The following is a 27,929-nucleotide window of genomic DNA, read 5'->3' as shown; positions in this document are numbered from 1 at the left end:
CATCACTAACTAGCCAGTTCCCTCCAGCAGCAGAGAGCTTCATTTTCTGATCTGCCTTTGTGCTAAAATGGAGGCTGGCCTCTCGCCCTGAGTGGATCGCCTTCCTGGTCGAGGTTTAGATGTTGACATGCAATAAATCGGGGGACAGGATGGTTGTGGATGCACCTAATTCCAATGGGCCTTTTCAGCCGGTGGCCCTTATGCACTTCAGAGGTATGTAAGCACAATGTATTCTCTATTGTCCTAGGGAATTAGAGGGAAAGAGAGCTATGCTGCTCTGCTCCTCCTGTTCCCATCCACTGGTTACTGCCTGGTTAGTCAGCAATCAGGTGTTTGATGTCTTTTGTTTCTTAGAGGACCAGTCGATTAAGCTCTTGTATTGTGCTTTGACTGTAACTGGGGAATGCTCATTCACAAGGCTTGTATGCCTAGCTGTGCGGACAGGGAGCTGCATAAAAAGCTGGTTTTACTAGCTAGCTCTCCTCTCTGTGCCCATCCCCCCGCCAGCCTAGTGATGTCAAAGGAAGTGAGGTCATGGACTAGGGAAGGGTTGTCTCCCCTACCTTTTCATGTTAATGTTTGTGTGTCTTGTCTCTCGTTGGTGTTATGTCATTATGTAGTGCTTTTAGACAAATTAATCAGACAAATCCATATTTCATATTTGTCTTCTCTGTCTCGCTGGTAGACTGTTGCCCTGGGGTTTTTTTCCACACTCCTGTACATCTCTGCACGAATCAGTCTGAGTCTGAGATAGATAAACTGTTGTCGGTCGAAATGGATGTAACGTCCCAGGTCTCTGCTGTGCAGAACTGTGTGTCTTATATTTAGGGTTCATTTAATCAATGTCCTCCTTTGGCAGCAGGAACTCTGCCTCTGATACAGGTAGAACAGAAGCTAGCTTGTTGTAAACTGTAAAGGACATGCCTACATTTTACCACTGTAGTCTGTGGTGCGTCTCAGTGTTGAATGTAGCCATGGGCTGTTATTGATTAGGCTCTTGATTGAAGCCAGCATGGACCACTGCATTGAATGACATCCAGTGAACAATCAAACTCTCTCTTTCTCCTGCTCTGATGTGATCTGCTGCTATATTACTTATCTATACAATTTTAAGATGGAAGGCGTGATGATGGTAAACAGTATTTCACCCTTTTTTGTTTGAAACGTTTGTTTTGAGGTGTTTGTTTGGGGCGTTAAAGTGGTTAATAGTAAGCTGAGTTGGGAGCTACTTCATGTACCTCTACACAAAATGTAACGACGAAGTACAACATTGAACTTGAACCGTGAACAGTATCAAAAACAGCCCATCATCCATCCCATGCTGTCACTATAACAATATAGTGCTGCCAAATCAATATCAGCCACAGGTGGGACTCATGGCATTTCAGCGTGACTCCTCTTTTTTTTATTATTATAATCTTCCTTCCATAACGGGGACAAGAAGCTAAATCATCCTTCTGTCCTCTTAGGAAAACACACGCACATGCTCGTCTTGCATCCTTGTTCAGGCTACTGTGAATGGTATTAATAGGACGTCGGTCACCTTGTGATTAATGTCAATATTGGCATCACAACAACAGTGGGCCTTTTAGCTGTTCGTTACACAACCTACTGGATATGTTAGGTGTGTACGTACACGTAACGCACACAGGCAGAGGAAGCATACATACACGTAACGCACACAGGCAGGGGAAGCAGAGGGTTGTCGTGGTCAAGGTGTGTACGAGAGTGCAAGTCACCGGGACACATTCCAGTCCAGTCTCAGTCCTAGGATGAATAAACGAGACCTCTACAGACCGTCTCCTTTTTGAGAATGATGTAACAGACTTGTGTGCTCACTCAAAGGCGGTGGGTCACATTTGGCTGTGTTTGTTTGTTGCCTTTGCCAATCATCAATGCAAGGTTGAAATTGAAAGCAATTCCATTTTCCTGGAAGAAGGGAGTTATCTAAAGATCCCGTTCTGAATGTAAATACACATTTGAAATCACATGCTGGTTGATATTCATTACGATTCCAGGCATATTTAGAAATACTATATCTTAGCTGAAATTCTTTTGTAATGTCACCTAATAGTGGTTCAGATAAACAAGTTGCCCCAGTGTCCATCTACTGTAATTGTTAAAGTATACTCGGCATCAGTACATTTATATTTGTTGCACAACAAAGTTGAAAATGCAGTGATAAATTACTCGTAAGAAGCATCAACTTTTGTTTTACATGATCACTGGCGCTGGAACGTGATGGCAACTTTTCCAGAGCTTGTGTGGATATTCTGCTGTGTTATAGGGACAACACCTTTCATTGTCATACTTAATGAAAATTACAAAAACGTGCACCCCCCCCCCCCCCCCCCCCCTCACCTCTGGAATTCCCAACCTCTCGCTGTCATCAAGATAAATTGGCAGACGTGTGTGTGTGTGTGTGTGTGTGTGTGTTGGTGGGGTGGGGTGGCCAAGTCTCCGCTGTCTTTATAGGATATCTCCACTTACCCAGAATCTGCCCGTCTGCAAGAATGTCAAGGAGGAGCATGGGTGTCCTCTATTCTGTCTTATAGCGTTTGCCAGTCTTTGTGTACTAGGGGCCTCTGTGAAATCAGGGCATTTGTAGTTGGCACTATGGCTTTTATTTCCTAGTGTGTACAGTACGTCCAATACTTTCTGTAGAACGTTTGCCCTCTCATTATTGTCAAGTTCAACACTGTGTGACTTTCCAACTGCAACACCATTTTGTGTAATTATGTGCAATATGATGGATCTTGGCTGGTGGTGATTGTTTTCTTCAGAGGCAAAGTTCTTTATCGGAGGTGTTATTATAGGCTAGCATATGTGGTAAATTACAATAAGACTAAATGTTGCACCTTCATTTTGTCAATGTCCTGTTTTTGCAGCCTTGTCACTGTTGAACTCTTGTTATAGTCTAACTTGGTTATTAACTAATTGATTATGTCAGGAGGACCACAGGTCCCAGCATAATCTGTATGAAACGGCTTCATCATTTTGATGTGTTTAGCAATTTTGTTTGTGTTTGCAATCTAATTTGGCCCAGGAGTGGCGCCACGATCTACAGACTGCCTCAGGGCCATGCCAAATGATGAGGTTCAGTGAACACAGTCCTCTGTGCACTGGTTTTGTTGGTTTGTTACCTTTTGAAACCACAGACCCCAACCTTTCTTAAGAGGAAAGAAAGCGTTGCATGTATTATGTCAGCTAAGGTTGATGCAACTCTGAATGCCAGTGTCCTTACTTTGAGCTTTAAACCACATTAAATACTATGGCAACATTTCATCTTGGTTGATTTTCTCAACAATGCTGTCAGTCCATTTTGCAGAGAGATATGACTCAGCCCCAAATTAAGCATATGTTTTCTTTTCCTCCTGTGGGCATTTAGGGTCGATATAACATTTTTATATTCAATCACATCTACAGTCCACATTTATGTTTAGACGACTAAGGATGAATACATTCTATATATCTGAGTCAGTGACCAATGTGAGAAACATTCACATTATTATTTTAATTAAAGATTGATTTAATCATTGCTGCCCTTGGCTCCTTGCTTCCACACCAATGACCCACTCCAGCTCACTCACTCGTCTCAAACAAGATATTGACCTGGGTAGAGGGTACCAGTTCTAATTGAGAGGCCTGAGAGTGTCCTGTCATGTATCAACACTCAACACAACCATACCTGGACACACTGGAAAGGGGGGGGGGGGGGGGGGGCTTGTCAGGGCTCGTTGCCAGGCAACAGACAGCGGAGCCAAGGAGCGCATGTTGATTTGACAGGCCCGATCGTCTCTCTGTGCCACATGCAGCTCCTTCTGTTTGTGAATGAACTGAAGCTATGCCACACCCTGATGTAGTTCTCCACCCTCCACCTGCCCGTTAAAGGCTTTGTGAAGAAAAGACATGGCATTCCTTCATCACCATATACTGAAAAGAAAAGTGTCTAATGTTGACCTTTTTTATTTAACTGGACAAAAAGGGGTGGTTTGTCCAGCATGTTTACATTTAGAATTCCTCATAGAAACCGAATAGTATATTGCTAGTTCATTGGCACCAATTCATTTGACAGATTGGCTCTTTTAACGGGGTAAGAATGAGCTTTTCCTGTGAAGACAGCCAGTGGACTCAAAACCCAGCGAGACACAGTACTTACTACTGGCAAGTGTTTGAGTGAGGAAAAACTACTGCACTGATGTCCTTTTTCTAATTCTATTATAGTGTCACACTGTACCCCAGCTGCACCACATTGGGATGGGATGGGAACTGCACAAAAACCTTTTTAAAACTGATGTGACATGACAATAAATTCATTGAAAGTAGAAAGGACTTTTCAGAGAGGTTAGTTGCTCTTTGCGTTGTCTTGTGAGAAGTGGCGCTGAATCTAGATTGTCAGTGTATTCTGAGCACTTGGAAAACGAGAATGAGGAAGTGTTTAAACCACTGTGTATAAAAATAACAACGTGGCCTTTGTGGCTATGTTTTTTTATATACGCTACAAAAATATATTTTCTTTTTTGAAGTTCAAAGGCATTGGCTATTCCAAAAGCTCTAGTGTGATCTTTCACCTACTTCCACAATTCCTCTTCTTCCCATCGTCGTCATCATCTCTTATTTTTAACCCATTCTGACCTGAGATCAGATTCGTACGAGGTTTCCACTGGACACACACTGGTCTGATGAACCCATTCTGACCTGAGATCAGATTATAAAAATGTCAGTCGTTCTTCGATTTTTCAAAAATAGCAGACCTACAAGCTCATAGCACGCCACTCGGTGGCGCGCTATGAGCTTGTAGATCTGCTATTTTTCAATAGCTAAAGCATAACATGATGCTAACACCAAAATGGGTTCCCGTTCAGAATGGGTTAATCTGTTCTTTTCCTCCTCTACATCCATCATCCTCATTCACACCCTGCTCTTTACATCTTAGCCTTTGTTTCTTCTTTCTCCTAATATTTACATGAAAAATTCTGTTCCTTCCGTCGGCTGCACATTGCTGCCTGCAGTTCTGTTCCATTCTTCCTCTGTCTTGGATGCAGCTTTGAATACAGTTCAAGCACGGAACTTTCCCACCATTTTCATGCCCACAATCCATCGACTCCTTTCATTCATTCATCATATTATAATTGTGCTCCCTACAGCCTGATTTATACAACACGTATGGTGTTGCACACTCTTCCGTGTGCAACACCATTGTGTGACGAATTCTAAATCGGGTTCCTTTTGGTCCGTTCTAACTGTTCCTCTCTACCTCCTCAGATGGCGGTGGCTCAGGGGTAGAGTGCCTGGATGGGAACCGCAAGGTTTCCAGTTCGAACCCTGTGGGCTCCCCCAGAGTTACTGTCGAAGTGTCCTTGAGCAAGACACTGACACCCCTAATTGCTCCCGATGTGCTAGTTGGTGCCTTGCATGGTTTCAGCTGCCATCGGCGTGTGAATGGGTAATGCACACCAATCTATGTAAAGCGCCTTGGATAAAGGCGCTATATAAATGCACCATTTACCATTTATTCTAACTGTTCCTCTCTCTCCCTCCTCAGATGTGGCCCCGGCGGAACAGGAGAAGCTGTTTATCCAGAAGCTGCGGCAGTGCTGCGTCCTCTTTGACTTCTTGTCCGACCCGCTGAGTGACCTGAAATGGAAGGAGGTGAAGCGTGCGGCGCTCAGCGAGATGGTGGAGTACATCACCCACAACAGGAATGTTATCACAGAGCCCATCTACCCAGAGGTGGTGCACATGGTCAGTAGAGCTGCTCAAATGGAGCTGCTTTTCAGATGATGAGATAAAACGCTATTGACGGGGGGAGATCTGGATTAGCTTCAGCACAAAATGTTTGCCGATTTAACTAATATTATGTGCACACTTTTTGTAAATGGAAACAGACCGCGGAATTGATTATCTTGGTCCAAATTCTCTTAAACAGGAAAACCTTTGTTCTTTTTAAACATCCAGGATTTTAGCACGTATAGAGCGTCTCATCAAAGGTTAGACTTTTGTAAAAAAAAAAGAAAAAAAAGACACAATTTCATAACATTTAAATGTTAGAATGAGGGAGAAAAAGCAGCAGGTATGCTATGCACTGTGCAAGCTGCACACATTTAGTGCCAACATGTGTGCGGTAAGTTGCAGATCATGTGTACAGTATGAGTGTATGACCAATAATACGTAGACGGATCAAACCGTTTCAATTGTGTTTTGAGTGCTGCAAACATGGTTAAACTATGTACATAGTACTGGTACTGTACAAGCAGATGAGGATAAATGTCACTGGAAATGTTAACCCATTCTGACCTGAGATCAGATTCATACGAGGTTTCCACTGGACACACACTGGTCTGATTAACCCATTCTGACCTGAGATCAGATTCTAAAAATGTCAGTCGTTCTTCGATTTTTCAAAAATAGCAGACCTACAAGCTCGTAGCGTGCCACTCGGTGGCGCGCTATGAGCTTGTAGATCTGCTATTTTTCAATAGCTAAAGCATGACATGATGCTAACACCAAAATGGGTTCCCGGTCAGAATGGGTTAAAGGACCACTTTTCAAACATATCTTCATATAATTGGTTCTCACTAATGTTAATTGTTTTGCACATATTTTTTGCACATTTTGAGCTGTCAAACTGTCAAGCTGTCAAACAACAAAATATAAAATGGAGCATTCATTTATTTAGAACATAGATAGAGTCCATCCTGGGAGATGGACTGCTGAGGTGGAGTGCAACATCTACATAATAACAACTTGGTTATCCAAGCCATGATATTTAGTAGTACTCCGACTAAGAAACCTGATGTTAAACTTCGCTTAAGTGCAAGCCATCATGTAAAAAATGATCAGTATAGTGATCTCAATATCTAGTTATCATTTTCTAAAATCAACTTGCATGTTGCTATGCAAAAGGAGTGAACCAAGTGGAGCCAACTCTGCTCAGGTTGAGCAAGAGAAATGGGTTTTACTTACATGTAAGTGGAAGCTTGTCAAGTGTTCATGTGACATGTCCTTGACTAAGAAAGGAAAAGAGGCCGCACAGCTCGTAGTCACGATGCTATAAACTTTATTAAACCAACGTTTCGGCAAGCAGGTTGGCCTTCTTGAGGGTATCAAATAATGCACAGACAAAGTATCATAACTACAGCCTGTTCAGAGTTATAGTGCATCATACACTTAAAATCTACCTAGAAGCCCTTCTTTACAAACAAGGGTCCTAGTGTTTTTAGTAGGCCACCTGCACTGTCCCATGATCTGTGTGACTGGGAATAGCAGCCCACAGGGGAGTCAGTTGACACTGTGAGAGGCGGAGAACATAACGCACACTTTGATCATTGTGGGGCAAAGCCCATGTAAACCTAAGGGCCAGTTTTCAAGGATGCAGAGCCAGAGGTACGATTTTTTAATTTGGTGGATGGCTAAAGATGGACCATTTTGAAACATTCATGAACATGAAAGTTGGCGTAATTATTTCAGTACCAATCAATCATGCATTGGGAGAAGTTGAGAACTGATATTAGAGTGTCGGCAAAGAATGAACACAGGAATAAGTGATTTAACTAAGACTCTTCACATCTTTAGCGATACTAAGTTTTTCAATGCTCAGTGGCACAGCACTGTTGGAGGTGTCTCAACAGAGCAGATGCTGTAGCTTTTGCTAGCATGAATGACACAATTTACAATTAAGGAATTTTTGCAGATGCTCTTTACCCATAGCGACTTACAGTAAGCACGGTAAACGCATACATCAAATGCAGAGATGCAGTGTACAGTGTAGTGCCTCAGTAATATAGGATCAAGGTAAACCAAGAACATGGCATCAGACTAAACAACATAAGGATATAAAAAATAATAATAATCTATACGTGGAAAACTATAGGATGCCAGAAAAACCAGTGAACCTAGCATCTGTCTAAATGACATGCTAAATTCCCTTGACCAAACGTCCGTGAATAGCTCGGCCCAACCATGCGACCACTGCCGACCAGATTTTAAGGAAAACTGGAGATGTCTAGTAAACTTTGTAAAAACGAATAATAGTCTAATTCAAGTCATCTATCGTGCTGGCATGCACAGCATTTACATTCTCTAGGCAGAAGAGATTTGTGCCCTGAGAGGAAGTTACTGTATAATTAGTCATATTAAATTCAAAACACTATTGCTTGCTGGAGGATACTTTCTTCAAACTATAGGTGCTGACAATAAAGACCTAAAAGTATTTTATTAGGACATATTCAAAATGTGCAGATGTATACAAAGTAGTTAAAAAGAAGAAGAAAGGCTAAAGGTATGTAAGATAGCATTTTATGTAGACATTCAATTATATACTGTATATTTATAGTTTCATTGTACAAATATTGTACTGTTAGACGGATGGATTTTAGCTTACTTACATGATCCTTGATGACTTTCTATGTATTTGTATTTGATGTATTACCATGTGTTCTTGCGTACTGTAAGTCGCTCTAATGCCTAAATTGTAATTCCTCTCAATTCTGATTGTTTTTGTCTCTTTCCTTTCCAGTTTGCTGTGAATATGTTTAGAACGTTGCCTCCATCGTCCAACCCCACTGGAGCAGAGTTTGACCCTGAAGAGGATGAGCCCACACTCGAGGCTGCATGGCCACACCTACAGGTTAACCACATTCAATTCAGCTTTATTAGCAGACTCGGTCCATAGGGATACATACCCGGGGTTAACATACAAGAGATACAACAGGCAATACAAATCATAAAAGAATGTAAAACAAAAGTATATAAGTTAACCCACAGGCAGAACATACAGGCATTCTAGCCAGTGTACCCTTAATCTAGATGTATAACGTGAACAGCTCACTGAGGGGCTTGAAAGCCTTTTCATAAATTTAAACATTAGATTTCTTAGAAGTGCTTTAAAAGTCCTCACTCCAGCAGTGACAAACATTGGCTAGCACTGCCTCCTCTGTGTTGTTTAAGGAATATTAATATTAATGAGCCATCACTATTTTGGGCAATTCTTCCAAATGATAGTTAGTCAAATGATAGTTAGTGAACAAGCTCACAGCGCTTTGCATCGTGACATGTTGTGAGCTTGTGGATCGGCTATTCTCGCTATTTGTTGTTTGACAACGTGTGTACGGCTCAAGTGATGAACTGATCTGCATCAATGGAAGTTAATTCCAATCTGTTTTAGAGACAAACGGAGCAAATAGAAAAGCTGTTTTTTATTTGTAGTCCCATTTGCAGCATCAAAGAGCAACTGCTGTTCCTAATGCTTTCTTCTTTTCTCCTCCAGCTCGTCTATGAGTTTTTCCTTAGGTTTTTAGAATCCCCTGACTTTCAGCCAAACATAGCAAAGAAATACATCGACCAGAAATTTGTAATGCAGGTAAGAGCCAAAGGTTCAGTTTACCTTGTTCAGCCCAGAACCAAAAGTAATTAAATATACTTTATATACCATGGCCACAGTTAAATACTTTATATACCATGGCCATAGTTAAATACTTTATATACCATGGCCACAGGGAATACTTGATCCTGATTGGATCGTGTGTGTGTGTGTGTGTGTGTGTGTGTGTGTGTGTGTGTGTGTGTGTGTGTGTGTGTGTGTGTGTGTGTGTGTGTGTGTGTGTGTGTGTGTACTGTGCATTCTTTTCAGAGAACCGCATGGTATTACAAATTTATACTTGTAATAAACATTGTACTATATTAATAGTAATTTAGACTAAAAATCATCAATATATATTTTTTCTTTATATATATATTTCTTTTCTTTTTTTGGGGGGGGGGATTTCAATATAACTTTAAACCTTTTATGAGGAAAACCACACCTTTATGGGAACACACAGCCTATTTGTTGCTATTGTAGTAAACATGACTATTGTAAGCCGACACGAACGTTTAGACTAGAGGACCATCATGGATTTTACTAACTTAACGTCTTTGTTTTGTTATAGCTTCTAGATCTATTTGATAGTGAAGATCCCAGAGAGAGAGACTTCCTAAAAACCACCCTCCACAGAATCTATGGGAAGTTCCTGGGCCTGAGAGCATACATCAGAAAGCAGATCAATAATATTTTCTATAGGTGAGTTCAGCCCTTTGTTTAACCCATTTTGGGGCGGGAACCCCTTTTGGTGTTAGCATTATGTTATGCTTTAGCTATTGAAAAAATAGCCGATCTACAAGCTTGTAGTTCTGCTATTTTTGAAAAATCGAAGAACGACTGACAAAGAAACAGCTTTTTCAGAATACTGTCAGGATGTAGAAGACGTTTTTAGAATCTGATCTCAGGTCAAAATGGTTTAAGTAAAAGTATAATGCTGCAATGTAGAACTGCTCTGTTACAAGTAAAAGGAATTAAAATTTACTTGAGTAAAAGTACAAAAGTATTGGCATCAAAATGTACTTAAAGCACAAAAAAGTAGAAAGTGCTCGTAATGCAGACTGTCCTGTTTTCAAATGTATTAAAGTAATTTGAAAATTGCCGATCTACAAGCTCACAATACGTCGCAGCTTGTAGATCTGCTATTTTCAAATGGCCAAAATGTGTATATATAGGGCTGAAGTAATTGATGTATATTTTGTAATAATAATCTAAATCTACAAAGTAACACAAGTTGTCAAAAATAACTGTAAAAAGTACTGAAAATTGCAAATTACTCCAGTACAAAAAATGGACCTCAAAATTGTGCTGTACAGTACTTTTGTAAATGTACGTAGTAAATATACACCACTGTAGACAACACAACTTAACTTGACTTGACAACAACTTGATTAATTTGCTTCTCTGAAGAATAAAGTCCTTGTATGTTCTCCCCTGTAGGTTTATCTATGAGACGGAGCACCATAATGGCATAGCTGAACTCCTGGAAATTCTTGGAAGGTATGGGGAGCAATGTAATCACGCTATTAATAATTGAACGACATGGCCTAAATGTCTGCACGAATTATGTGTATTGGGTCTTGCAAATCATTCTACTGTACCACCGTGTCACATGTGGAATAAAGTCGAGAATGTCTTTGTTTCCCTGAGGTGTGACAGCTTCATAATTGTCATAATCTGCAATTGATATTTCAATATGACGAAAGCCTCGGGACTCATTCACACCTCATTTTGGGTCACCACAATGCTTTTCCAATGGGAGTCACATGGTTTGACCAAACATTTGTGTTTGATTTGATGATTGCTGATTGCGCCCCGCTCATCAAACAGATGTTTGGTCAAACATTGAAAATGAATTGGAGCCGCAATCAAACAGCAATCAGACATTGCACACGGACCGAACATTTGTTGTGTAGGTGTGTACGAAGCCTCAGAATGCTAGTCGGATCATCATTTTGGATTTCTCTCTCAGAGCATACAGTATATCTTTTGTTTCTCTTGCAGTATAATCAACGGGTTTGCCTTACCACTAAAAGAAGAGCACAAGATCTTCCTGTTGAAGGTTCTTCTGCCTCTGCACAAAGTCAAATCACTCAGTGTCTACCATCCACAGGTAAGAGGTCTCTGTGTTTTACTATGGCAGCTGCAATTGTGTATTTGAAGAACTGAAAATGGCAGATACAACCTCACAAGGCGCAACGCATTGAGTTTGGCAACGATATTTTGCATTGAGTTAAAACAGAATATCTAATATACTTCTGGTCGTGTGTGTGTGTGTGTGTGTGTGTGTGTGTGTGTGTGTGTGTATTTTGAAGCCATTACATAAAATAATTAACAATCATTTCGTATTTTGGGCAAAAAAAAATTAAATGAAATTTTAAAAGTAGTGATCTACAAGCTCACAACACGCTGCGACACGTCATACAAAATGAATGCGAATGAACATGATCACAAAGTATAAAATTACACTTATGTGGTTACTCTTTTTGTTATGTAAAACAACACAAAAATATTGATCGAAAAAGTAATGGACAGTTGCAGCCCTATAGCCTGCATTCCTTATTTTAGAGAGAGCGGCAGACCGAGAAGGCGGTGATATTGGACACCTGGCATTCTGACGGCTGAGTTAGTAACTATGGTTACGACAGTTACGCCAGTCTGTCTCTCTGTAGCCCGGTGGAAATGATGCGTCAGCTGGCTTATCTCATCCTGTGTTACACTGACTTTGCTTGTGTGTTCACTCAAACACCTGATCATTTAACCCAGTAGTGTTTTTTTTTTCATGACAGGGACCACCAAATGTACAGTATTTGACCGTGGATCCCCATCTGTGGGGGTCTCGGTACCAGAGTTGTTAAAATGTTTAAAAAAAATGTGTGTGTATATTGATTGATTGATTATTTATTTTCGTGCACACCGTGTGCACAACCTCATGGGTTTATAAGACACCATTTCACAGTTGCAATTACAGCATGTTTTACATTACATAATTTATGCATTTACAGCATGTTTACGTTACATAATTCATTATATTACACCTCAGATGTATACATAATTAATTATATTACACCTCAGATGTATACAGAGTACTCTGTCTTCTTTCCCAAGCTTGACAGATATAATCTGCTACAACGAAAGTCCCTTTGGCAAAACATATCTCCATTTTTACATGGTCATTTAAATCTAGGAAATCCCCACATATATAGAAGACATCTTATTAACCAGAATATTCCTTATGTCGTCGTATTTAGAGCAGTAAAACAAAAAGTGATCTTTGTTTTCAATTTCATCTAGATCACAGAACAGACGATATCTCTCATCTTCAGGGGTATATTGGGTTAAATAAGTTAAACTGATGTTCCAGATACAAATAGCTGGAACGCCCTGGACCCTCACCACCCCCCTGCTTTAACCACGTAATCTTATACCCTTAACATCAGCTAATTTCACCAAATGTTCCACCCACAGTTCCCCTATGTCAGGCCAAGAATAGGGATGCTATCATGCTAGGGTTCGTGTGGTTAAATGCTTCCTGATTTGAGTGTGTAATGTATGGATGCTTTTTACAGCTGGCCTACTGTGTGGTGCAGTTTTTGGAGAAGGACAGCACTCTCACTGAACCGGTATGTCCGCTTAATTACACATTCAGTGTGACTATACTGCAAAAAGGATGCACTGATGGAAATTCAAAATTCATGCATCACAAACAACAGATACAAATTGGCTTCTGCAATCGGTGAATGTACACTTATTTGCAGATTATGTCAAAGAGGGGAATATTGTCAGAAATGTATACTGTATACATGGCAGATATATCGTGCATCCCAATGTAAACTCTGTTTATTGTTCAGAGCTACTGATGATGAACTGCTTGCCTCTATTTATCCCAAAATACCACCTTTTTCTTTAAACTGTGATTAGCATCCGACCCCCATCATCTTAATTTGACCGTCTGGACAGGTGGTGATGGCCCTACTGAAATACTGGCCCAAGACCCACAGTCCCAAGGAGGTGATGTTCCTCAATGAGCTCGAGGAGATCCTGGACGTCATCGAGCCCTCCGAGTTCGTCAAGGTCCAGGAGCCGCTCTTCAGACAACTGGCCAAGTGTGTGTCCAGTCCGCACTTCCAGGTAACTGCTGACAACTGACAAACGCCACCTTGTCACATCCTGAGTGTTCATTTAACTCTTGAGAGTGAATAAATTGGGTGCATGGCATGCAACTACTGTAAATAAGGACATGCTGTGCTTCTTTTCCCTCACTGCTTGTCTAACGCACACGGCACCAGCACTTCCAGCAAGTTCTTGAAATGCCACCTCATTGTTGAGTCTTTTGTTCAGATCGAACGATTTTAATTGCAATCAATGTGTGCGCATTGTGAACCCATGGCACCTTCAATGCACTTTGCTTTCTAAATGACAAAGTAACAACGAAACACCTGTGTTTCACTGTGCCATGCGATAAGACCATCTCCAAGCTGGTCTTAAAGACATGGTGAAATAAAAAATACCTTTGTTTTTATTCAAACGTTTTTTTTTTTTTTACACCAATTAATAATCGAACACAAGTAAAACATACGAATCAATGAAAACACAATAACAATAACACAAAAAGAACAACAGAAAAACAGCTTGACATAACTACTATAGTACAGCATTTTCCAAGTTGAGTTAGGCAGGAGAAGAGCTGGAGACATGACTCACAATAGACTTCAGTTATATAAAAGCATTTTTTTCAGACACAACAACCACTACATGACACTTTTATAGACCCAACAACCTCTACACATACATTGAAACACCCAAATACAATATCACAGAAGTCCATCTAAGTATGAAACTTTCTATTTTTAATTGTAACCTTGCGGTCATTTCTTCCATTATATAAACCTGCTTCAGTCTCTGCTTCCATTGGGTTATAGTAGGAGGCTTTACTTCCTTCCAATTTACTGTTATCATTTTCTTAGCAATCAGTACAAGTATCCTTAATATGTAACTCCAATCACGCACCTCCTCTGGTATAATACCAAGCAGACACAACTCAGGACCAAAAGGAATATTAAACCCTAAACATTTTTCGATTTCCTTATTAACCTTTTTCCAAAACCTTGAAATTATTGGACAGTCCCAAAAAATGTGTTTTTTCACACTTTTAGACCATATCCGTGGTCATCATATGGGCATACCTAACAATGGATGCCAAAACAATGGGAACATTTCAATTTGTGTGTATTTTTATTTCTAAATCCAATTTTAATTACTTCCATTGAATGAAAACGTGAGTCCTGCATGAATAAAAAGTAATCTTGATTTCATTCACCTGTTTGATTCCCATAGCTACATGGTCCTCCAAACACAGCTGCTGTCGATTACATAACTACTCCGTTTTAATCTCATTCAAGATGACATCCAGAGAGTGTATTACTCATTCTAAACTTAATCAGCACGCTAAAATATGTATCTGAAAATATTATCGTTTAGAAATAAGCCACGTAGTAGCTGCATGCTCTGTATCTGACTTGCAATGTTTTGTAAACTAACAACTCCAGCGTCGCAGAGTTGTTGTCCCATAGCCTGAAGGGAAGCGACTGATTGGTTCAGAAGCGCACAGCCTTCCATTTAGACGGAAACTTCAAATTAAATTACCAAAAAGCCATTGCACCCCGTCTTTAACTTGAAGCGCAAAGTCCGTGAGCAAAATAGCATTGTGCCAGACCATGTGGTGTCTAAACACAGTCGCATGGGATGTGTGTCGGGAAGACGTGGGCTTTGCGCTGGCCCTATGTGGCTTAGTGCCATCTTAGAGCTAGCCCCATATGGGGCCCTCAGAGTTAAATTAACACATTTTAAAATGCACTTTGCAGTCTGAAATTGCTTGAAGTTGAAGCTGCTGCACATAACAACGTGTGTTTCTCAGGTGGCAGAAAGGGCTCTCTACTACTGGAATAACATGTGTCTGTGTTGTCTCTCAGGTGGCAGAGAGGGCTCTCTACTACTGGAACAACGAGTACATCATGAGTCTGATCAGTGACAACGCAGCGAAGATTCTGCCGATCATGTTCCCCGCCCTCTACCGCAACTCCAAGACCCACTGGAACAAGTACGTTTGCTCATTATGCTTTATTTATTTATTTATTTGACAGGGACAAAGCGCATTAATCAACATGTCAGTTTTCACATCAATGTAAATGGGCCAGAGTTAGCCGAAGCTAAATTTCATCTGTAGTCCCTGGGCAGGCTCTTAAAAAATGAATGAATGATAAAAAAGAAGAACAAAGTGTAGGGCGCCTGCACACAACACCATGCGTTGATGCCATGTGTGCATATGTGCAAGCACCCAACACTACGTCCATACAAAACACAATACAATACAGATAAAAGAAGGACAAAGTGTAGTGTGCCTGCACACAACACCATGCGTTGATGCCATGTGTGCATATGTGCAAGCACCCAACACTACGTCCATACAAAAACACAATACAGTACAGGAACAGATCGACATGGTACAGGGGACAGAACAACGGCAAGTGAAGTGAGAAATGACACCGGTGATGAATACTAAATAGTGCTGATAGTTAGTTACTCATGATTACAAATTTGAGTTGTTTTTAGCCACCTTTTCAGGTTGGATCTTTAATCTAGAGTCTAGTACATTTCACACTACGGTGGACATTATTTGCTGTATCCTCTCCCCGAACTGTCATTACCAAGTGCCAACACAATGTCCTGTTGCACACTATGGCAGGGTTACCCAATTCATTTCCCTCAAGGGCCATATTTTGACTAGGGTACCAGGCTGGGGGCCGAGTCGAGGTCGAGGTCTTGCCCTGAAAATTAATGTTCAGGGCAAGACCCCATTTGAAAAGGATGCCCAGTTTGACATGCATAGGCTACTGACCCCCATTTAATGCCATTTATATCACAAAAAGTATTCTTCCAGGGGCCACAAGGGGGCCGCCTATTGGGGAACCCTGCAATATGGCCACTTATTATGGTCCTCTGACAAAATGTTAATGTTCTGAAGCGTTTCCCTTTTAATATTTGTAAAGTACTTCCAAAGAATCTTTCAAATAAGTTACTAAAGTTAATAGTGATCAGGTGATGACGTTCTGCCTGTAGCCATGTGACTTGGCTTTTCATTTTAATACCTTTTTATGCACAATACCGCGTTCACTTCTTCACCCATGTGAAATTAATAGCCTACAGCTCACACAAACGCATATAAGGGTTTCTGCATGTTATTGAAAAACCTTAAAAGTACTACATTTAATAAACAAAGACTGAAGTCCATAAATTGTTCGGTTTTCCAAAAGAAAAGCGTGATTAGGCTATAATTATTCGGCGATTAAAATGTGTCGCCCCCGCGTTCTTGTAATTTTGTAATTAATGTTTTTTTTTTCCACAAGCAAATTAATGTGACTAATTTGGTTCAATAAAGTCAAACGTGGGGTGTGTATTTAAGTAGTCGGAACGGTTAGAGACGGCTTTTTGCAGTTTTTATCTTGCTTGAAAATACCACAGGGAAACGGGGTTGTTAGTCCTCTAGTGAGATAATTAACTCTAAGCTAGTACAAGTAGAAATATAGTTTGTCAGATTGTGACAGTGTATAATGTATATTAGTTATAGACAGTGGGGGAAGAGATGAGGTGAGAGAAGGAAGGAAGGAGACTTGGCAGACAGATGAAGGACATGTGCTGATGGACAGCTGATTCAAGATCTACAGAAATGCAAGGCAGATGATAAATCTATTCAGAAGCATAACAGATGTCAAGTGAATGCAGTCATGAATTCTGAGAATCCAATCCAATCCAATCCAATCCACTTTATTTATAAAGCACATTTTATACAACAAGGTTGAAACAAAGTGCTGTACACAAAGAAATACTAAAAAGCAACAACAACAGTACATAGACAGGGCACATAAGGACACAATGCAGTGGAAGCAGCTACTCTTAATCAGTATGTTCAAATGCCAAGGAGTACAAGTGAGTTTTCAGACGTGATTTAAACACGGACAAGGATTGAGAAGCTCTGACATGAGGTGGAAGTTCATTCCACAGTGTGGGTGCTACAACAGAAAATGACCTATACCCCCGGGATTTCAGCTTTGATTTAGGGATCTTGAGAAGTGACTGGTCAGTCGACCTCAGGGCCCTTGTCGATACTTTAGGAGTTACAAGTTCCGAAATATAGACTGGTGCCAACCCATTTACAGACTTAAAAGCAAACATTAAAATTTTAAAAGTGTAGGGAGGCAAGGATCGGGGAGATGTGATCAAACTTCCGTGTCCCTGTTAAGGCGGCGGTGGCGCGCTATGAGCTTGTAGATCTGCTATTTTTCAATAGCTAAAGCATAACATAATGCTAACACAAAAAGGGGTTCCCGCCCAAAATGGGTTAATACAGTACAATGTTTATTACAAGTATAAATTTGTAATACCATGCGGTTCTCTGAAAATGATGCACAGTACACACACATACACACTCGATCCAATCAGGATCATGGCACCATGAAAAACAAACACCAAACGGATGGATGGACAGACAGATGAATATCTCAAATCAACACATTGTTACTCACATAATAATTTACATTGTTCAGTTTTTGCTTGCATTGTATTTACACTTTTTTTATACAGTACAAGCAAAACAACTTTAATCTTGGATAAACTGGGACAAATGACCTGGTTAACACATATCTTTTATATACTATTCAGAATCTGTGCAGCCATAAGCATCGCCAACCAATTCCTGAAAGTTGGCATCCTTGCCTTGGCATTCTATGCTGTTATGGATGGCTGACAGTTAACAATGACTCGTTTTGATGTAGAATTAAACAAAAAACACTTTGTGTTGCTATGATGTAACTCCTAATATTGGGGAGACATCTTCAATAGTTAGTTTTTTTTTAGTTTGTTTAGAAAATAATTAATATCAAAATAAAAAATAGTCTCCTCGAATTACATTGCTGCAGTTCAGTTCTTCATATGGCAAATTCAACAGGAATGTGTCATATACGGTACTGTAGAAGTTGTTTTGTAATGTTACAATTGGCAGAATCCACTTTGTTTGCATTTGTTTACATGCTAAAAGGGTGTTTTTAAAATATACATTTCTAAACAACAGCGAAACTATATATATATCTATGTGGTACAGTATGTGATAGGAATAATTTTGTCCTTGAGAATTTTTGAATTGCCAAAAGTAGAATAATTGCTTTAGTGCTAATGGAAAGTCATTCCAGGAATGTTAATTGGTATTTGTGCTGGGGGACAACATTGGCCTTTGCCAGTAATGGTTAATGTGTGTGTTGGGCTCTGATTCCAGGCTGACTCATGTCACGTGTACGCTTTGCTTGTGTTCATTCACAGGACTATTCATGGCCTCATCTACAATGCTCTGAAACTCTTCATGGAGATGAATCAGAAGCTATTTGACGACTGCACACAGCAGTTCAGGGCTGAGAAAAATAAGTATGTACTATTATTCACCTAGTCTGTATGCAGAGTCTAGCAGTTAATGTCACTCTGTCTGCAATGACACTGCCTGTTTCTACGCAATCGACAAAGTTTGGCATTTCACGGCTGAACTATCCACACCTCTAGGTTGCTCTTTTTGATATGCAACCGTTTGATTTCCAACATGTTTGTTGTGATCAATTGTTAAATCAATCTCTGATTTATCTAACTTGGCAAATTGTGACAATTGACTGTACACTAAAATCCTCAGTGTTAAATGCATTTTGTTAATGTATCCATTTTTATGTGCACAAATTGACACATTTAACCTGTGTTAAATTAATACTACGGTGTTTGCTGTGTTCAACAGAGAGAAGGCCAAGTCAAAAGAACGAGAAGAGGCTTGGATCAGGATCGAGAGCCTTGCCAAATCAAATCCACAGGTGAGCAATGTGTGAAGTCTTTCAAGGACTTTTCTTGCCTCCTCAAGGTCCAAACCCACCAGACGCCTAAAAGCACAGAGACCACTCCCATGTTAATGGATGCAGCAGTTCTCATTGGCCAGCACTAGCGCACATCACACTTTCTGCTTTATGCATAAAAATAGTAGCCTGGTCGAACCACTCCCCCTGCTGGACAACATTTGCATTCTGCCAGAAGGGTGAGTCGGGTATCTCTCGGGCAGAGACGATATACTCCGGACCAATTCTGTCCGGAAGTGATACGTGGCTGTATGGGGCCGCCAGAGGCGGGATCAACACGAGACTTATGACATATTGAAGCGCTGCCACAGCGCAAATGTAAACTCAACCTAACAAGACTACAACTCAAAATTATTATTTCATCGTTTCGGCTTGAGAGAGCCCAGATGCAGGCAGGAGGAGGGAACTACTGCCGCGATTTGGCAGTGTCTGGTTATAAAAATAGGACTGTCCGCCTGCATATTTTCACAGAGATACATTACATATCTTCAATCGATACTTAATCGATTGATGATCACCATTGTAGGACGAATTGATTGAATACTTTATCAACAGTTTGGAAATTGTACAGTTGTACGATTTATACATTGGTGGGTAAAAGAATATAAACGCAAGTCATACGTTTTGCATAATATAACCAGTGTTCCTGTTTGTATAATGCTTTTTCTTGTAGTATACAAAATGTTCGATTAATGAAGACTATGATACTGATTTACTGATGATACTGATACACTGGCAAACCACTCTTCATGACTCTGATGAAGACCGCATACTGTAGGTCGAAACGTAGTCGCTCTGTATACTAGCACCTGATAAAAGGCTTTAACCCATTCTGACCTGAGATCAGATTCATACGAGGTTTTCACTGGACACACACTGGTCTGATTAACCCATTCTGACCTGAGATCAGATTCTAAAAATGTCAGTCGCTCTTCCATTTTTCAAAAATAGCAGACCTACAAGCTCGTAGCGCGCCACTCGGTGGCGCGCTATGAGCTTGTAGATCTGCTGTTTTTCAATAGCTAAAGCATAACATGATGCTGACACCAAAATGGGTTCCCGGTCAGAATGGGTTAAATGTCCGTGCTGCTCCAGTGTCCTCTCCTCCTTCTGCAACGTATGTCCTTGTTCCTGTGATGCGCCGGACCAGCCGAGACTAGATGGCCATGAAATCTTTTAGAATCAATTGACATTCTTAATTTAATTTCTTGAATGTAACCCAAATTATACAACAGGTTGTTTTCGAGGAAGCAATCTGATTGGTTGAAGTAGCCATCTAGCCGTGCTTCAAATGAGCATGATGGAACTGAACGCCTAATCAAAACATAGAAAATCAGCTGTGCTGATCTCCCAGAGCGGAGCCATGCAACTGGGTTGCTATGCTAGCGAGATTCTTGGAACACTTTTGGTCTAGCGCTGCTTACAGAACTCGGCTATTGGCTCATTCCTACAGTAGGCTACCGCATGCGTGCATTAATGATGGTAAAGCCACCCTCTTGTGTAATCTTGCTTAAACCCATGCTCAATCCATGCTGATGCTGTAGGTCTACCATGTCAACTGCTGTCCATTTGCCACTTACATTCTTAACCAAATTCAAACCTAATTACACAAACAGTTTAGCCGTTTATTGTAGCTACTCCAGTCCTTATCCTACTAATGTTATTAAATACATTGGCAAGTTCAGGATGAACTCCTCAAAACATATCACCAGAATCTGAAGGTGGAGCTTGCCGTTCCAACAAGCTACAGAAATTATAGCCCTACCAACCATGATAGAATGCAAAATTATGAGTAAAATGTTACTTTCCCTTGATTTTGACACTGGCTTCAAGACAATGGAAAAGAGAAGTCAGTTATGTGAATAATGATAATTTAAAATATGACGATTCACTGTCTACTGGGCTGCTTTCTACAGGCAACAAATGCACTCTGAAAAAGGCAAAAGCTACTAGTGAGAATAGTCGCACACAACAAGCATCTGGTGGGTTTGGGCCGTGTGTGTGTGTGTGTGTGTGTGTGTGTGTGTGTGTGTGTGTGTGTGTGGTGTCACTCCGAATTTTTTGGTGAATTGCTTCCATTAATGTAACTGCAATGCTGTTGTCTTTCCATCTGCCCAATTTGGAATGTATACCTTTTTAAATTTAGACCAATCAGTGACTAGTATTTTCCAGTAGAATGTCAAATATTCTGCAGCTAAAGATAGAATGTCTGAATTTGTTATCTTGTCCTCTTACAAGTGTTTAGTTGTGGTGAAAAGTAAAACCAGAGATCGTAGATGGTCTCTGGCTAATTCGGTTTGCATCATTGGATCCCAAATATTTGATTAAATAATAAGCTAAACTATTTTGACTCCTAATTCAACTTCCAAAGACCTTGTGACTACTGCACATCAATCACCACACCTCAACTATGCCTTTATTTATTTGAATATTTCTTATTCATACGATAATCCAACTTGCTTGATTTATTATTTGGTGTTACATTTTCTCCATCCATTCTTTGCATGCAACTGAAAGGTTTTTCCATTCCTTTGTGCTGTTTTTTGTTGTTCCTTTTTCTTTTCAACATAGTTCCTTATATGTGTTGATTCCTCTGACCTCAATAGTCCTGTTGCAATGGAGACGGACGTGTCTTTGATAGAAGATGTTCAGAGCTTAAAAAAGACAGTTGAGGAAGGAGCCACTCAGGTAAAACTGACTTCTCTCTCTGTCCCCCTCCCCCTCCACCTGCTAGTTTAGAATGCTTCCAACCAAAACAAACGTGCAGGATTATTATACTTGTATACTAGTATACTTGTTTTTTTTTATACTAGTTTAGTGTGTGTTAACAAGACCTGGGGCCTGTTTCACGAAACTTGCATTAGGGATTAAACCAGGATTTAACCCATTTAGACGAAAAAAAAAACGTTCGCTCTGAAAGAATATATATTCAAAGATATACCGGTAGGTGCCCTTGGAGAGAGGTTTTGAAGGAGTCAAGGGATTCGCATGTCTTAATGTTCCACATTTTGGTGGCATAGGAGCAAAAATAATTTAGTCCCTTGTTTGTGCCGAATCTGGGGTTGTACATGGTTCGTTGCACTCCCTCTAGAAACGGTTGGGCGTTGCTATGGGAACCGGACCAATGTTAAAGGCTTCGGTAGGCATCAACCATTACATAGACGGAGTCTACGTTGGGTTACGTATATATACGGACTATATGACGCCACCTAGCGTCGACGTACGTATATATACAGACTTAGGAAAGAAAGAATTAAGAAGAATCAAATGCATCCCGTTATTGTTTATTTATTTTTTTGTTAAAAAAAAAACACATTACTAAATGTTACCATTACTCATTGTTATACAACATATTACCATTGTAACATTTCACCCACCAACGGCCAAGAAATGCATCGCCCCAAGCCAGGATTGAACCCATGACTCATGGTTCACCAGTATGGTTAACAAATAACAACCCCCTTCCCCAAAGGTAGCTCCCTCAGAAGAGGGAGTTACAATATCATTATGCTTAAAACTTCATAATGAAATCGCCATAATAAATGTAACAGAATTCTTCATAGTGTAAGGTAAGAGTAGTGGTCAAATGTAGACTATATTTTTGGGGTAGTTAATCATTCAGTCTATCCACTGTCGAGAGTATTGTGTCTCTTTTATTACAGCAGCAGTATTTGTATTTGTATCGGTAAGACTGGAATAGATTAGTAAAGATACTGAGATTGATACTGAGAACTGCCATAATACCCCACAAAGAAGAAGGATCAGTAAATCTGTATTCCACCGAATGAGTCTGCATTCAGGCTCTGCATTCAGCCAGGCTTTATGATCCTGGCTCGATAAATCTGCCCATTCTAAGCCTCGCTTGGCTTTAGTGGAACGGAACAAACCAGGCTGTGTGGACCAGGATTTAACTAGCCTGGTTTTGTCTTAAATCCTGGATTGGTTAATCCAGGTTTCATGAAACAGGCCCCTGGTGCTTTAGCCAAGGGCCAAAGATTAAAGTCTGGCCGTGGACTGTACTCTGCAATCAGACCTTTCTTTAGATCTTCTGATTGTTGCTGGACCATTTGTTATAGTATATAATTGAATGGCTCATAATAACAAATATTAATGTCACATGAGTGGCTGGCTTAGTATCCTGTGCTGCTGATCTTGTTAACGTGTATAACATTATGGTCAATGCGAGGATGCGTAGGACGATTATGAAAGTGATGACATTATGAAATCTGTTCTATTAATGAACCCTAACCACTATCTCCTCTGCCTGCCACCCTTCCCTCCCTCCTGCGTTGTTCCATCTTCTAGTTACAGCGCGACCAGTGGAAAGAGCGGCCTCTGGTGCGACGCAAATCTGAGTTGCCTCAGGATATTTACACCGCAAAAGCCTTGGAGTCCCACCACCGAGCCGACGGCATGTTGACCACCCACGATGGACTCTAGATCCTGTGACCTGTTGGCTCTTGGTTTAACTGGCCCCCCCATTTCCACATCCAGAAGGGCCTGAATAATAGGCTCTGAACTCTGTGCATTCCCATCTCGTCCATGCCTGCTGCAAGCTGCCCACGTCATAATTGTCCGCCAATGACGGGCTCCCAATTTCCCCCTCTCTCTCTCTCTCTCTCTCCCTCTCCCATTGCCCTTTACTAAATCCTTAGTTTCTCTTCACATTCTTGCTGCCATTCCAGTTATCCTCCCCTCCTGGCCCTTGCGTACCGCTGCAGCACATTCAGCACAACTAGACCCATGGCCAGTGCAGTACAGCAGTCCTGTATCCCACCACCACTTCCCTCAGATTACCACGTTTCTCTGGAGTTTGGTTGGAAAAGAGTGTTTTTGAGGTCGTCTTGCAGCATTCATGGTGGTTGTGTTTTTTTTTTTTTTTTTTTTTGTTTCCGCCATCAGCCCCTCCCCTCGAAAGACTACGTTGTAATTGGTCTCCTCTGTTTCCCACCCTCATCCCTCCCATCTCTGTGGAAAACTGGGAGTTCAGATGCCATGATGACATTCACTCCTTCATTCCTTCTTGTAAGTGTGTCTGGCGGGTTGGATCTAGGACCGTAGAAACTAGGTGAACTCCACCATTGGAGGATCCTCCGCGGGTCGACTTTGTTTTCTTTTCTGTCAAAGGGAACAACGAACTTCGAAGAGACTGTGGGTTGAATGAAAAGACGAGACTCTTTTCTTTCTCCTGTTGTATTTGTTGTTCTTTTCTTTCACTCAATCCCAGGGACATCTTGTCAGTGCCAAGGCTGTTATGATGTTTATGTTTTTGCTGGTTTGTTTGATGGCTATGTCTGTCTGTGTGTCATCATTATGGACACTGAGGTATAGGCAGCAGTGTCTGCTGACTGCCTTTTTGGTCGCTGATGTTTCAATTAAGCTTTTTCTAGTTTAGTGCTCTCTAGACCAACACAAGGCCCATCTGTAGCCTTGCAATGTCCGGCAAGATAACGGAGAGTGTGGTGAAGTTGTCCCATGGACACGTAACACTTTACATTTTCTTGTGTTGTGCCATATGCAGCTCTTTCATCTCTTATGATTTCTTCCTACTGACTAAGACATTTCACTGTCTATTTGTGAAGCGGAACAAGACAAGACAGTTCAAACAATGGTACTTATTGATTTACAATAATTAGAAGAAGCTATGAAGCATGAGTTATTTCATTTGTATCCATTATGTTTAGTCGTTTTAAGTTCCCTTTTCCAGCAACCGGCTAGGAAGGTAGTGTAATAAAATGGTAGCTTGATTAGAACTTAGATTATGACATGGTCAGCCCCTTGTCACGGGCAAGCACAATACTGAATAGAAGCTAAGCCAAAGTGAGGAGAGTGATCGCTGCTGGGGTGCAATGGGAGAGAGAGGTGAGCACAAGCTTATATATTGAATAGGGATGTTTCATTCACTAAATGAGTAATTGGGAAGTATCGGGTTGTCTCCTTTGGTGAAAGGGAGAAGTGACACAGAGCTGGTCTTTGTACTGACATGCAATTTTGTGTGCTCTGAGGCGAAGGTCAGTTAACTAAATGCATCTCTCATCTCATCTACATTAAAACCTCCATTCAGCTTTGTTGGCTTTTAGGACACTAGGTTCTGTGAAGAGTTATTAGGTCCTTTCTCTCTTCAGCGGGTGACTGTCCCCCTCCTCAAAGCATCCCAGTAGATTTGTTTTGAGGATTCTTTAAAATATGTATATTTATTATATACATCTGGAGTACAATAAGTAGTACTGGTTTCATCTGAGGTGTAGCAATCCATGCTATGATAGTGTCAGCAGATGGATAAGTGGTTTGGTGATGATTGCATCTTTGCAAGATGAGTCTTAAACACCCCTGGTCAGTCTGGTCAGGTGCTCCCAGTTGCACCGATTAACCCACCAGGGACCTGCAAGACAGTACACACAGCAGGCTATGTTAATGTGGAAACGAGGGTTGTCCTAATGGAATTATGAATCGCTTTTACAAAATATATATTATAATTGGTGCATCCTGGTTAGGAGTTAGTGGGCACCTATTAACGTCAATCAGTACTCTGTACCATTGTTTGAACTGAGGACATATGGTAGGTTCTCTCTCTCTCTCTCTCTCTCTCTCTCTTTTAGTTTGTTTCTCCATAGCTTCTTCATTGTCTTGTCCCTGGAGGGTAGTAGCCTGGATGCCAGTTGTTTGGTATTGTCTTGGTCAATAGGAATGCCCAATGCTGTAACAGACTGGTATCAAGTGGCCAATAAGAATGCCAGATGCTGAAACTAAACTGGCGTCAAGGCTTGGCTTGTTAACTGTATTAATACTGTATTTGCTTGAATGCAACGAAAAAAGAAGAAAAAAATGATGTAAATTAAAACTACCATGTTAAACATGTACCGTTTCTCCTGGAGGAATGAGATTCAACAAACAGATTTATTTCACCTGTCGAGATCTATGCTTTTATAGAACAGCCCTGCTTGCTGGGAGATATGTTTTATGGATTTTATGAGTCAAAACCCGAGGTGTAATGTTTAAAAATAAAGAATGCATAAATACAGGAAATTTTATAATCTGATTTGGGGCTATTTTCTTTTTCTGCGGCACCTTTGCAGAACTTTATAGTTTTAACATAATTTCCAAAACATGATAATTTAACTAAGTGTCCTTTTGTATGTGACCTGTACTATATGGCTTCATTTAATATTGTATATATGATTTTACTTTGTTTCATGTAGTGTTATATATCTATATATATATATATCTACATTAATTTTGTACAAATTGTCCCTCTGTACAGAATAAAACATCAATAGCAAGTGAAATAAGTCAATCCGGCACATACAATACATTCTTATTTTCCCTTCCTGGCTGTACTTTCTGCAAAACATTAGGAAACGTTCTGGTATATATATATATTTTTCTGTTTAAATTTGCAAAGATTCCTCTAAATAATTGACAAATGTTCATACCCATTGTGTGCTCCTATCACTGTCTTTAGTGGTGTATAACTATATAGAATGAATAAAGAGATTATTTGAATTTATATTTTCAATCATACATCCGTTTTGGCTTTACTTCTCTTGATGGAAGCACATGTCCTAATTGGCCTCAAAGATGTGAACTTATAGGCAGTCTGTATTTTTGTTTCCATACAAGAGGAAATTATGACCAACTCTAAAATGTCATCAAGGTTGATTTTAAGGTAATGGACAGTTTTGAACACAAGGGGGCGCTACTACTACTTGTAAATTGTGTGTGTGTGTGTGTTAAAATAATGGAGAGAGAGAGAGAGAGAGAGAGAGAGAGATGTTCAGTGTGCAGAAGCTGGGAGTGGAGGGTGATCTTTGTAACTGCAAGGCTGCGACGCTCTTGACAACGGGGAATGTTGAACGGGAGGAGTAGGACCAAGCCACTATGTTCTTCCGGTGGGGGCTCCTCACTGGCAGGTGAACCAGTCCGGTAGGGTAGGGTACAACAGCAGTGGAAGTACTAGTTGGAATGATGATATTGGAAGAAAAATGGGATACTGGCTTTGGACAGACTGGTTATGAAGTGAATCCCCTCCTCCCACTACAAACCTATCCTCTATCTGATGTTATGAAAGTGTATCTTTGTTGTCATGCATACATTTTTAATTTTTACAAACCAAATTCCAGAGTGGGCCAACGACGACAATGTAAACCATATGGGAGTAGGTCAACGATGAATAAAATATATTTTGAGAACATACACAAAATAAATTGGATTCAAACCTGGTGTACAATTCCACGTAAGGCAATTTTTTAATCTATTTAATTTGTAACAAATGAAATGATGTAAAAGCGAACAAAGCATGCATATTGTAACACTACTTAGGAAAAGTGCTGTTCCATTTAATCATGAATGGAATTTGATTTGGTCTGGATGATTTGATGAAATCTCTAGTTTCATGTAAATACCTAACGGAAACAATTACTTATTGCACTGTATCTGGGTTGAGAAAAATGTAGACCAGTTTTAACATTTTATTTTCTTTTTCTTAAGCAGGATGAAGAGGGCAGGGTGAAGTCAACAATCTTCCTGGACAAGTTAAGTCAATTTTAATCCATTATAGTCCATTTCATACAGAGTATACTCAAAGTGTCTTAGAGAAAAGAGGGCTAGAATAACTAAGTAGGTTTTGGATG

The 27,929-nt window shown here is 40.4% G+C and overlaps 1 protein-coding gene across 2 annotated transcripts; it reads left to right on the top strand.

The window, feature by feature from the left end:
• LOC308330121 (serine/threonine-protein phosphatase 2A 56 kDa regulatory subunit gamma isoform) lies at positions 1 to 26,820 on the top strand. Of its 2 annotated transcripts, none has more exons than XM_080784819.1 (14): positions 1 to 213; positions 5,546 to 5,745; positions 8,519 to 8,629; positions 9,269 to 9,361; positions 9,930 to 10,060; positions 10,799 to 10,858; positions 11,363 to 11,471; positions 12,928 to 12,981; positions 13,319 to 13,489; positions 15,331 to 15,458; positions 18,731 to 18,832; positions 19,188 to 19,260; positions 21,871 to 21,987; positions 23,605 to 26,820. In XM_080784819.1, the coding sequence occupies exons 1-14, from the start codon at positions 120 to 122 to the stop codon at positions 23,737 to 23,739; spliced, it is 1,578 nt and encodes a 525-aa protein (XP_080640945.1). In that variant the 5' UTR covers positions 1 to 119; the 3' UTR covers positions 23,740 to 26,820. The 2 variants fall into 2 exon arrangements, with proteins under 2 accessions (XP_080640945.1, XP_080640946.1); XM_080784820.1 differs by having other exon boundaries at positions 3 to 213; positions 21,906 to 21,987; positions 23,605 to 23,744.
• The last annotated feature ends 1,109 nt before the right edge of the window (positions 26,821 to 27,929 follow it).

The sequence above is a fragment of the Protomyctophum bolini genome (genome assembly GCF_963924005.1).
Source record: "Protomyctophum bolini genome assembly, chromosome: 15".
NCBI lineage: Eukaryota > Metazoa > Chordata > Actinopteri > Myctophiformes > Myctophidae > Protomyctophum > Protomyctophum bolini.
Note: the sequence above shows the minus strand (reverse complement) of the source record. Positions and strands in the feature narration are given on the sequence as shown.

Excerpts from the sequence above, each read along its gene's own strand:
- LOC308330121 (XM_080784819.1), top strand. The coding sequence starts at position 120 with ATGTTGACATGCAATAAATCGGGGGACAGGATGGTTGTGGATGCACCT. Across the intron at positions 5,746-8,518 it reads ACCCAGAGGTGGTGCACATG|TTTGCTGTGAATATGTTTAG; the intron begins GTCAGTAGAGCT and ends TTTCCTTTCCAG. Across the intron at positions 10,859-11,362 it reads CTCCTGGAAATTCTTGGAAG|TATAATCAACGGGTTTGCCT; the intron begins GTATGGGGAGCA and ends TTTCTCTTGCAG.